Here is a 13033-nt window from a genome sequence, read left to right as displayed (position 1 = left end):
CGCGCGCCTGCTCCGCTCGCCTCGCGTAGCCGCCTCGTTCACCGCGAGCTGCCGCATAGCCTCGCCAAGCTCGTCGTCGCCGCTTTGCTCGCCGGAATCTCGCCGGCGACCGCTTCAAGATCGCCGGAGTTCTCTCTCCGGTGGATCTGGAAAAGGTGGACCAGATCCACCACTTCCACGAACCAAACACGTCCCCGCAATCCGGATCTCCTCATCCCGCTTCGCCTCGTCCCCGCGTTGACTTTTCGCGGAGGTAATATTTCACTAAGTCCTGAGATTCCCTGATTCATATGCCCCTATTCATCAGGCCATAACTCATCATCCATTGCTCCGATTCGTGCGTGTAGCATATCAAAATGTTCGTCTCGACGAGTACATCATTTCATCTCATTGCATCATTTTCATTTGAGCTCATCTTGATGCCAGAAATGCTGTTGGAAGAGGGCTATGTGATGAATTTGTCAGATCTGTTTCATCAATTAGACTTTTGTCATTTTTGCCATGTTTAATGTGTGCATGATATGATCCTGAGCTTTACATGTGTTTTTTTATATGCCATGCCATCTTTATAGAGATGTTTGCCATGTATTTTTGTGGTGTTTGTGGTGACTAGCACAAGCTTGCAAAGTAGAGTAATCGGTAATGCTGATTTCAGGGACTTAGTTTTTCACTAAGTCCTTGTCCTGATTTTTTGTCGTTAAGCCATATGTTCATGTTGTTTCCTAGTGATCCGTGCCTCTTTTGAGGATGATAAGTAAGGATGTTTTGTTATTATTGTGCTGCTCTATCCATCCATGTCTTTGTTTGCATTTATGGAGCACCCTAGCTCGAGTCAATCAAGCTCTACTTTTGCTATAAAATGTTCCTGGCAAATTGTTAACATGTCTAGCGATTTTGCCAAGCTTGTTGTTATTGATCCGTGCATGCTATGTTGTTGTTCTTGCCATGTCTAGCTTCTATGTCATGTATTCTTGATGGGTGTATGCTTAGTTTGTCATGCCATGCTCTGTAGTGAGTGCATCGAGCTCGTAAACATGCCTACTCATTAACTGTTTTGCATGCTCCAGTTTTTCACTAAGTCTGAATCTGTTTATGTTTTTGCCATGTTCACGTGCTTGCAATTGAATGTTCTGATCCCTTTTGTCTCAAGGTCACTAAGGGACTTTTGTTAAGTGCTTTGAGTAGCTTCATGCCATGCCTTGTTTTGCCATGTTAAGTTCCTGTAGCTTATAGTTTTCATGCTCCAAAGTATGCTTCCTGATGATAAATTCCAGACTTGTGTTAATTTCACAAAGTCTGAAACCTGTTGTCTTTTGCACTTTTGCCATGCGTGTTTGAACCTATTAATGGATGAATTAGCCGTAGCTCAGTGTTCATCTTTGTTGAAGCATCTAGAGTGGATCCCTGCCATGTATTTTGTTGCCATGTTTGAGTGTTGTAGCATATTTAACTTGATGCATTTAGATGGCTACTTGCTGTTTATCGCAGACCGGTGCCATATTTGTTTTGCTTGCCATTTCCAAACCATGAGTCCAATTCCGGTGATCTTTATATCGATTTCAACCGAAATCACCTCACCTTTCAAGTGGCACTCTTGGATTTCCAAGTTGAAGCCAGGTTCAATCATTCCTTGTCAAATCATGCATATGCATCACATACCGCATCCCGCATATCATACCATGTTCGTGTGTTGGTTGTTTACTATGTTGTGTGCTTCTTTCCGGTGTTTCTTCTTCGGGTTGGTTCCGATAACGTCGCGTTCGTGAGGATCCGTTCGACTATGTCCGTTTGTCTTCTTCATGGACTCGTTCTTCTTCCTTGCGGGATTTCAGGCAAGATGACCATACCCTCGAAATCACTTCTATCTTTGCTTGCTAGTTGCTCACTCTTTTGCTATGCCAATGCTGCGATACCTACCACTTGCTTATCATGCCTCCCATATTGTTAAGCCAAGCCTCTAACCCACCTTGTCCTAGCAAACCGTTGTTTGGCTATGTTACCGCTTTGCTCAGCCCCTCTTATAGCGTTGTTTGTTGCAGGTGAAGATTGGAGCTTGTTCCATGTTTGGAACATGGATATTTGGTTGGGGTATCACAATATATGTTATTTAATTAATGCATCTATATACTTGGTAAAGGGTGGAAGGCTCGGCCTTATGCTTGGTGTTTTGTTCCACTCTTGCCGCCCTAGTTTCCGTCATATCGGTGTTATGTTCCCGGATTTTGCGTTCCTTATGCGGTTGGGTTATAATGGGAATCCCTTGCCAGTTCGCCTTGAATAAAACTCCTCCAGCAAGGCCCAACATTGGTTTTACCATTCGCCACCTAGCCTCCTTTTCCCTTGGGTTAGGCCAGCCCAAGGGTCATCTTTATTTTTTAACCCCACCCCCCGGGTCAGTGCTTGTCTAAGTATTGGTCCAACCGAGCGATGTCCGGAGCTACCAGGGGCAACTCTGGGCTGGCCCACCCGACGTCTTGCTCATCCGGTGTGCCCTGAGAACGAGATATGTGCGGCTTCTATCGGGATTTGTCGGCACATCTGGGTGGTCTTGCTGGTATTGTTTTACCATTGTCGAAATGTCTTGTAACGGGATTCCGAGTCTGATCGGGTCTTCCCGCTAGAAGGAATATCCTTCGTTGACCGTGAGAGTTTGTGATGGGCTAAGTTGGGACACCCCTGCAGGGATTTGAACTTTCAAAAGCCGTGCCCGCGGTTACGGGCAGATGGGAATTTGTTAACGTCCGGTTGTAGAAAACCTGAAGTTGACCTTAATTAAAATACATCAACCGCGTGTGTAACCGTGATGGTCTCTTTCCGGCAGAGTCCGGGAAGTGAACACGGTGTTGGAGTAATGCTTGACGTAGGTTGTTCTAGGATCACTTCTTGATCATAGTTGTTCAACCATGCTTTTGCCTTCTCTTCTCGCTCTCATTTGCGTATGTTAGCCACCATATATGCTAGTTGCTTGCTGCAGCTCCACCTCATACCTTTTACCCTTCCTATAAGCTTAAATAGTCTTGATCGCGAGGGTGTGAGATTGTTGAGTCCCCGTGACTCACAGATACTTCCAAAACTAGTTTGCAGGTGCTGATGTTACCGAGCAGGTGACGCAACCAAGCTCAAGGAGGAGTTCGATGAAGATCTTGTCCTTTGTGTTGTTTCGTTCTAGTTGATCAGTAGTGGAGCCCAATTGGGGTCGATCGGGGATCTGTGTAGCATTTGGGGTAGTCTTCTTTTATTTTGGCTCCGTAGTCGGGCCCTGATTGTATCTGGTTGATGTAATGCTTTATTCATGTATTTGTGTGAAGTGGCGATTGTAAGCCAACTATGTATCTCTTTCCCTTATGTATTACATGGGTTGTGTGAAGATTACCTCACTTGCGGCATTGCTTTCAATGCAGTTATGCCTCTAAGTAGTGCTTCGACACATGGGAGATATATCCACATCGAGGGCGTTACAAGTTGGTAATCAGAGCCTTCCCCGACCTTAGGATCCCCCTGCTTGATCAAATCGCTGGCGTTATTGAGTCTAGAAATGTTTTGAGTCATTTAGGAATTATATATATTGGAGAGTTAGGACTTCTTTTTACTCCTCAGTCCCTTCGTCGCTCTGGTGAGGCATCCTGACGTAGAGTTTTGACTCTTCTCTTCTCAAATTTCACTAAAAAAAATTAGGATCACGCGGGTATCTTGGAATCGTTCCGATGGTTTTGTGACGAGAACATTGTTCTTGGTGCCTCCTGACATTTAGGGGTTGTGGCAGTGTCCCGGGGAGTTGAGCTCCGAGGTGTTGTCGTCACAATTTTATCGTTGCAGTTCTGGAATACCTGAGATTAGTTTCGCCGACATCGAAAATCTCTTTTATGCAGTTGTTGGTGAGATAACCTCGACGCCACCCAGTACTGGGGCGGGAGTTCGGGAGTATTGTCATAACTCGTATAACGGATGCTTTTCGAAGGTTGAGGTAGATGATTTCCGAAGGTTTCTTGGTTATGTGTTGAAGGATGGATACAGCTGGATGTAGGATTTGTTAGTTTGGGTGAGATATTGTGCTTCCCCTGTATTCCCAACACCTGATTGCATAACCGGAAAGTTTCGGGAGTTTATAAGTGGGAATTCAAGTAGCTCTTAGGATATCTTTTCGACAGATGTATGATATGAAATTGGGGTTCGACGTTTAGTGGTCCGCCTATCCACGGTTGGTTTTATAGTGGTCTCGTTGTGTCTTAAAGAGTCTTTGGCTATGCCGACTCGGGGACGCTTCGTATGTCATGTGCACTGCCTTGTACATGATGGTGCTGTATGATCAAGCCTGTGTAGGCCCCACCACGAAAACTTCGGACGAATTCTCTATCATATGTTTGTTCCGGCTTATTTTGCAAGCCAATCCTTTGTTTTGTTTTGAGTTGTGGTATTCGAGTTGCTTCGAAATCAAATGTTGATTCCATACCTTTTCCAAGCGGTGTTCTCATATTTCTATGTGAATACAAATCCTTCATGATCATCGAGATTGTCATCTAAATTTCTTCTCTACCGGCGTGTTTCTCTTCAAGTGAATCCGATCACTTCAACATTTGCAAGATCAATTATCAGTTCTTCTCAACGGTGTTTGTTTCATCCATCTCCAAGTTGCCTTTGTTTTTCCCACCCTCCCTCCCTTTGTTTTCTTCAAGGACTCAGATTTCTTAATCAAGTATCTTTTTATTCGTGTGAAGTCTCTCCATTCTTTTCCGTCAATGTTCTTACCCGGTGGTTCTCACGAAGATTCTAACGGAGCTTCAAGTTCGTCACTCTTCACTCATTTTATTCTCCGGTGGAACCAATTCAAGCTTGGTTGATCATATCTTTTCCTTGTTTTAAATGCCTTCTTATGCCGGTGCACCTCATAATCATTCCCCGCTTGCTATTCAATTGTTCCGGAGTGCTCAAGATATCTTGAAGATTTGTGTTTTCCACTCTGCATTCATTCAAGATCCTTCGAGGATATTCTCTCATTCAAGCCATTTGATTCAACCGGTGCTATCTATTTTCCAAGCGACCTTTTCAACGGTGTAACTTTTAAGTGGGCCCTAACCCACAGGTCTTTTCCCAGGATCTTACCTGACTCTTCTTATTCTCCCGGAGCTTTTCAAATTCATCTCAAAGTTTGACGTAAGAATGAGTTATCATTAGTCGAATGCCCTTCTCCAAGATCTTTCCAACTCTTTTCATTGTTGGCTCAATCTCTTCGCTTTTGATTCTTCTGGAGTGCCTAAATGATGCATGGTGGTGTTTCTCGTCATCATTCTCGCATTCTGAAGACAAAGAAGATTTTTCTCTCAATCTTGCTCCATTCTCTTCGAGATTCGTGATTCCAGTCGAGCCATCCTCTTATATTTGTTTTCGATTGTCAGAATTCTTTTCACCTATCCGGAGCAATTCAAGAGCCTTCTCAGTTGGATTATCCGGAGTCCATAAATTCAGGTTTATTCATTCCAGCTTTCAGCTCTCATACTCTAAATCATACCGGTGTTTATATCAAGGACCCTCTAATCAGCTCGTAATCTCTTCGTTCTCATGGATCTAAATTCTCTCAAGTATCCTCGTTCATTTCATAATTCTTCCTGGTGTTCCTTTATCTTCCCATCGGTCATTTTAATTATTATGGTGGTTCGTGCAAGATTCCTCTTCTTTCGTTATCATATAAATTCATTCGTTGTTTCGATTCCACCGGTGTTTCGTTGAAGACGTTCTCAAGTTATGCTATACCTATCTTAATCCTTTCTATGAGAATAAGTAGTGTGCCAAGTCCGTGGATTGTCATCAATTTAATTGGTGAAGGATACGCATAATGTAATTCTTATTCTTGTTTCATCGAGTTTACTCAATTCCTTATTCTGGAGCCTCATCAAATTCTTGATTTCATTTGTTCATCTTTCTTTCCCGGAGTCCCAGGCACGCGCAATTACATCATCACGGAGATCCATCTAAATCATTACAAGAGTTCACCCTGTGTTTTCAACTTCTCTTTCCTTCCGTTTGATCATTCTTTGTTTACCGGAGTTCTTCATGAAGGTTCTAAATGATGGTTCATCAAGGTTTTAATTCCTTCTCGAACTGTTCATCGAGATTCTTTTCAGAGGAGCTCAAGCATTTTTCATCTTGCAATCCAGAGTGCAATTCTTTCACGCATCTCTTTTGAGGTGGTGTTATGTTATTCTTGATAATTTCCCTTCGTGCTTCGTGTTTCACAAGTTATCAAGATGAGGTATTTTAAATCCATCAATCTCGTCATTGGAGTTATCTGGGGTTATATTCCACCTAAAACCTTCCCTAAGGATTGTTGCTAATTATGGTGCTTATAAGTGACCCAAGTTCTTCATCTATCCTTCCGGGGAAATATTGTCTCGTCTCCTTGTTCATATCAATCAAATTCTTTTTCCCGTGAGTGGCAGAACGTCACCTCATAATTTGAGATGTATTCTATAATCCCACATCAAGTTTTTCCTTTTCGTTGTTGGGTTTCCAACAACTCCGTTCGAACCTTCTCCTAAAGATGCTTTTTGCAAGCTCATTTGAGGTAGAAGATGTTGTTTTCTTCTCCGTTCTTTTGTTCCGACGATCCAACTTCTATTCTTTCTCCCGGAGGTCTAGCGATGTTGCTCTTTTCACCCCATAATCTTTCTTTGTCAAGATCATGTTCAATTCCTTCCATGTCCAACCGGAGTGTTGTAGTAATTGATCTTTATCGTCCCTTGTACATCTCGTTTCAATCGGAGTGCTTGCATGTACCTATTGTCCATTGTAACACTTTTCTCATGTCTTTTAACCTACAGGGTTCTCGTGATGTTCCTTGTTCCTCTTTTCTAACGGAGGTTTTCAACTTTGTTCATCTCCGTTGTATTATCCTTTTCAATTTGCTCAACCTTGCAAGGTTCATGGTTTCACCCGTTTGTCAAAGAAGCAACTTAGTTTTACCTCTTCTCTTTCTATTCCGTTGTCCCTCTGGTGCCATTCGAGATCTCGGGACGAGATCCACTCGTAGTGGTGGAGTGTTGTGACGCCCCGAGACCGATGTGCCAGGTGTCCTGCAGTTATTCGTTGTTGTTGCCTTGTCTTTGCTTGCGTGTCATGTATTGCATATCATGTCATCATGTGCATTTCATTTGCATACATGTTTGTCTCATGCATCCGAGCATTTTCCCCGTTGTCCGTTTTGCATTCCGGCGCTCCTATGTCACCCGGTGTCCCTTTCTACCTCTTTTCGTGTGCGGGTGTTAAACATTTTCGGATTGGACCAAGACTTGCCATGCATCCTTGGTTTACTACCGGTAGACCACCTGTCAAGTTTCGTGCCATTTGGACTTCGTTTGATAATACAACGGTTAACCGAGGGACCGAAAAGGCCTCGTGTGTGTTGCAGCCCAACACCCCTCCAAAGTGGCCCAAAACCCACCTAAACCTCTCCCATCATCTCGGTCGTTCGATCACGATCGCGTGGCCGAAAACCGCACCTCATTTGGACTCTCCTAGCTCCCTCTACCTATAAATATGCCCTCCCCGTCCATTTTCGCGGACGAAACCCTAGATCCCACCTCCTCGCACCGACGGACACGTCCATCGCCGCGCCGGACATGTCCGCGCCGCCGTGCCCGACCAATCCGCGCCGGCCACCTGTCCACCGCCTCCTTTCTCTCTCCTCCCCGCCTCCCGCGGCCCGCCGGGCCCAGGGCAGGCCCACCCAGGCCTGATCTGCTCCACCGCCGCTCGGTCGCGCGCCCGAGGCACACGCCGCCCCGCCGTCGGCCGTTTCCTCGCCGCGCCGCCCGTCCCCGCCGCCTAGAGCCACGCCTCGCCGCCCGCCATGCGCCTAAGCTCGTCGGCCGCCGTGCGCCTGCTCCACTCGCCTCGCGCCGCCACCTCGTTCGCCGCGCGCCGCCGCATAGCCTCACCAAGCTCGCCGCCGCCGCTTTGCTCGCCGGCCTCCTCGCCGGAATCTCGCCGGTGACCGCTTCAAGCTCGCCGGAGTTCTCTCTCCGGTGGATCTGGAAAAGATGGACCAGATCCACCACTTCCACGAACCAAACACGTCCCCCTCAATCCGGATCTCCTCATCCCGCTTCGCCTCGTCCCCGCGTTGACTTTTCGCGGAGGTAATATTTCACTAAGTCCTGAGATTTTTTGATTCATATGCCTCTATTCATCAGGCCATAACTCATCATCCGTTGCTCCTATTTGTGCGTGTAGCATATCAAAATGTTCGTCTCGACGAGTACATCATTTCATCTCACTGCATCGTTTTCATTTGAGCTCATCTTGATGCCCGAAATGCTGTTGGAAGAGGGCTATGTGATCAATTTGTCAGATCTGTTTCATCAATTAGACTTTTGTCATTTTTGCCATGTTTAATGTGTGCATGATATGATCCTGAGCTCTACATGTGTTTTGTTATATGCCATGCCATCTTTACAGAGGTGCTTGCCATGTATTTTTGTGGTGTTTGTGGTGACTAGCACAAGCTTGCAAAGTAGCGTAATCGGTAATGCTGATTTCAGGGACTTTGTTTTTCACTAAGTCCTTGTCCTGATTTTTTGTCGTTAAGCCATATGTTCATGTTGTTTCCTAGTGATCCGTGCCTCTTTTGAGGATGATAAGTAAGGATGTTTTGTTAATATTGTCGTGCTCTATCCATCCATGTCTTTGTTTGCATTTATGGAGTACCCTAGCTCGAGTCAATCGAGCTCTACTTTTGCTATAAAATGTTCCTGGCAGATTGTTAACATGTTTAGCGATTTTGCCAAGCTTGTTGTTATTGATCTGTGCATACTATGTTGTTGTTCTTGCCATGTCTAGCTTCTATGCCATGTATTCTTGATGGGTGTATGCTTAGTTTGTCATGCCATGCTCTGTAGTGAGTGCATCGAGCTCGTAAACATGCCTACTCATTAACTGTTTTGCATGCTCCAGTTTCTCACTAAGTCTGAATCTGTTTATATTCTTGCCATGTTCACGTGCTTGCAATTGAATGTTCTGATCCCTTTTGGCTCAAGGTCACTAAGGGACTTTTGTTAAGTGCTTTGAGTAGCTTCATGCCATGCCTTGTTTTGCCATGTTAAGTTCCTGTAGCTTATAGTTTTCATGCTCCAAAGTATGCTTCCTGATGATAAATTCCAGACTTGTGTTAATTTCACAAAGTCTGAAACCTGTTGTCTTTTGCACTTTTGCCATGCTTGTTTGAACCTGTTAATGGATGAATTAGCCGTAGCTCAGTGTTCAGCTTTTGTCAAGCATCTTGAGTGGATCCCTGCCATGTATTTTGTTGCCATGTTTGAGTGCTGTAGCATATTTAACTTGATGCATTTAGATGGCTACTTGTTGTTTATCGCAGACCGGTGCCATATTTGTTTTGCTTGCCATTTCCAAACCGTGCGTCCGATTCCGGTGATCTTTATATCGATTTCAACCTAAATCACCTCACCTTTCCAGTGGCACTCTTGGATTTCCAAGTTGAGGCCAGGTTTAATCATTCCTTGTCAAATCATGCATAAGCATCACATACCGCAACCCGCATATCATACCATGTTCGTGTGTTGGTTGTTTACTATGCTGTGTGCTTCTTTCCTGTGTTGCTTCTTTGGGTTGGTTCCGATAATGTCGCGTTCGTGGGGATCTGTTTGACTACGTCTGTTTGTCTTCTTCATGGACTCGTTCTTCTTCCTTGCGGATTTCAGGCAAGATGACCATACCCTCGAAATCACTTCTATCTTTGCTTGCTAGTTGCTCGCTCTTTTGCTATGCCTATGATGCGATACCTACCACTTGCTTATCATACCTCCCATATTGTTAAGCCAAACCTCTAACCCACCTTGTCCTAGCAAACCGTTGTTTGGCTATGTTACCGCTTTGCTCAGCCCCTCTTATAGCGTTGTTAGTTGCAGGTGAAGATTGAAGCTTGTTCCATGTTTGAAACATGGATATTTGGTTGGGATATCACAATATCTCTTATTTAATTAATGCATCTATATACTTGGTAAAGGGTGGAAGGTTCGGCCTTATGCCTGGTGTTTTGTTCCACTCTTGCCACCCTAGTTTCCATCATATCGGTGTTATGTTCCCGGATTTTGTGTTCCTTACGCGGTTGGGTTATAATGGGGACCCCTTGACAGTTCGCCTTGAATAAAACTCCTCCAGCAAGGCCCAACATTGGTTTTACCATTCGCCACCTAGCCTCTTTTTCCCTTGGGTTAGGCCAGCCCAAGGGTCATCTTTATTTTTTAACCCCCCCCCCCGGGCCAGTGCTTGTCTAAGTGTTGGTCCAACCGAGCGATGTCCGGAGCTACCAGGGGCAACTCTGGGCTGGCCCACCCGACGAATGGAGTGGCGGGGGTGGGGGTGCAGGTGCGCCAACAATTAGTTGGCTTGGAGCTTTTCACCCCTGTACCAGCTCACCCCGATGATGACGAGGATGACCCAGCTTGAGGAAGGGCGTCAGTGCAGAGTGGCCTGCGATGTTCGCATGAGACGGCGTCGTCGGAGTGAGGGCCTTCCACGACGGCGTAGACAACCACTATGCCTCTCTCTCTATCTCTGTCTCTTTGTGGGGCAGAATGTGGGGAATTTGACACGGATGCGCTCATGTCGAGCGTGGCCACATGAACAGGTTGGGTTGTTTGAAAGATTCATGTTTCTAATCCAACAAGTAATAGGTAGTTCGCTGGGAAGTGTCAGAAATCTCTGTATACTATTTCCATTTTGCATATTACTATTGGTATTATTTTAGAATATAATTCGTGGGAGAACGCTATGTATCACGAGACAAGTCAAATCGTGATTGGACGGATGAGCACATGCGACGTGGTCGACTCAACAAGAAAATTCAGCTGGCCGGATGTTCCTTCCGGTTACTACAATATAAACTTTCCAAAAAGAAAGAGGATACTTTCCCAAACTTACACTGGTCTGTTTGCAGCAAATTGGTAACCATGCATGATTTCCTTCCAAAAGTTGACGGCATCTCCAACTCCAACACGGATTCGACTCCGCCGTTCTTCTCCTTATATTTCCCTTTCGTTCAAGGTCAACCAGAGAAACAGCCTTCGCCGCCGATGACCAACCAGCATACAGTCGTCGCTCGGCAAGAAGATGAAAGGGTGCCAGTGCCGCGAGAACCGGCTGGTGGAGGACAGGGAGTCCCGGCAGGTGACCTTCTCCAAGCGCAAGTCGGGGATATGGAAGAAGGCCTCCGAGCTCGCCCTGCCCTGTCGCGCCAGTCTCACCGTCGTTGTCTTTTCCGAGGCCGGCAAAGGCTTCGCGTTTGGCAGCCCCTCCACCGACGCCGTCCTGGCCTACACCGGCTACGGCGACACCAATGCTCATCCTGCTGCCACTGATGACGTGGAGTGGGAGGCCCTGGAGGCGCTATGCCGGGAGACGGAGAAGAAAGGCGTGGAGGTGGTCGTGGAGGCCGCGCGGATGAGCGTCGTTGGGAAGAAGGTGGTGGACGTGCAGACGCAGGTGGGGAGGTGGTTCTGGTGGGAGGCGGACGTGGAGGCGCTCGGTGAGGCCGAGCTGCCCGAGTTCGCAAGGGCGCTCCAGCATCTCAGGGACAACGTGCGCCGCCGTGCCGACAACCTGGTGTCTGCTCTACCGCCGCAGTAGTCCAAGGTAGGCTACACATCTGTTAAGATTACCAGAGACTCTTTTACCAGTGGTCCAAGGCATTTGTTCAGAGAAAAGGGTGATTCATTCCTTATAATCCTTGTATTATGATGGCGGGGTGTATTAGGTAGTTTAGACATCATAAATGTTTTGAAAAAAGGGTTGTTGTTGTTGAGACAACTCAAATCGTGATTGGCCGGATGTTCCTTCCCGTTACTACAATATAAACTTTCCAAAAAGGAGGATACTTTACCAAACTTACACCGATCTGTTTGCAGCAAATCGGTAACCACGCATGAGTCTAGTAATTATTCGCACAAGGTGATTGATTTCCTTTCAAAAGTTGACGCATCTCCAACTCCAACACGGCTTCCACTCCGCCGTTCTTCTCCTTATATTTCCCTTTCGTTCAAGGTCAACTCAAAAAGATTCACGAATTTACAGGCAATGTCATTAAATCATCATCAGTATATATCTGGTCGAAAAAGACCCCCTCCCCCATTGCACATGGCTGGCCCTTTGGCATTTACAAAAAAAATAGTGCCACACAAAGGCTCATTTCGCCCCATGTGCAAAGTGGTGGATTCAAATAGCTATCTCATGTGGTGTGACTGGTGACACACGGTTGGTCATAAACAAATGTTCACGATGTGAGGTGTAAAACTATCGATATTTCTTTCTGACTTGGCATGTGCAACACATTACTACTTGCACACAGCCGACCAAAAAAATGTGTGCAGTGTTGATGGGGTCTATATAAATTAGTTCACTCCCCTGTGAACCTAAACATGATTACTCTGCACCTCTCCCTCTCCACTAAGAAACTCGTCCACTAAAGGCAATGATGTTGGCCATCATGGGTCTAGTTGTGGCGCGGATGTTCTCCCAAACATCCGTGCCGTCCATGAGCTAGGTACACATCAATTACATGTATATCACATATACCTTTTGTTTTGCCGGCCTTCTTGTCCGCTAAGTATTTGGGGCAGTTCCGCTTCCAGTGACCACTTCCCTTGCAATAAAAGCACTCAGTCTCGGGCTTGGGTCCATTCTTTGGCTTCTTCCTGGTAGCTTGCTTACCGGGCACGGCAACTCCCTTGTCGTCCTTCTTGAAGTTCTTCTTACCCTTGACTTTCTTGAACTTAGTGGTTTTATTCACCATCAACACTTGATGTTCCTTTTTTACTTCTACCTCTGCTGATTTCAGCATTGCAAATAATTCAGGAATGGTCTTTTCCATCCCCTGCATATTGAAGTTCATCACAAAGCTCTTGTAGCTTGGTGGAAGCGACTGAAGGATTCTGTCAATGACTGCGTCATCCGGGAGATTAACTCCCAGCTGAGTCAAGCGGTTATGTAACCCAGACATTGTGAGTATGTGCTCACTGACAGAACT

The 13033-nt window shown here is 45.8% G+C and overlaps 1 protein-coding gene across 1 annotated transcript; it reads left to right on the top strand.

The window, feature by feature from the left end:
• The first annotated feature begins 11121 nt into the window (after positions 1-11121).
• LOC123108878 (agamous-like MADS-box protein AGL61) lies at positions 11122-11637 on the top strand. The gene has a single exon (XM_044530390.1). The coding sequence runs from the start codon at positions 11122-11124 to the stop codon at positions 11635-11637; it is 516 nt and encodes a 171-aa protein (XP_044386325.1).
• The last annotated feature ends 1396 nt before the right edge of the window (positions 11638-13033 follow it).

Source organism: Triticum aestivum, chromosome 1A, assembly GCF_018294505.1.
Source record: "Triticum aestivum cultivar Chinese Spring chromosome 1A, IWGSC CS RefSeq v2.1, whole genome shotgun sequence".
NCBI classification, from domain to species: Eukaryota; Viridiplantae; Streptophyta; class Magnoliopsida; order Poales; family Poaceae; genus Triticum; species Triticum aestivum.
This window is presented reverse-complemented; position numbering and strand designations above follow the sequence as displayed.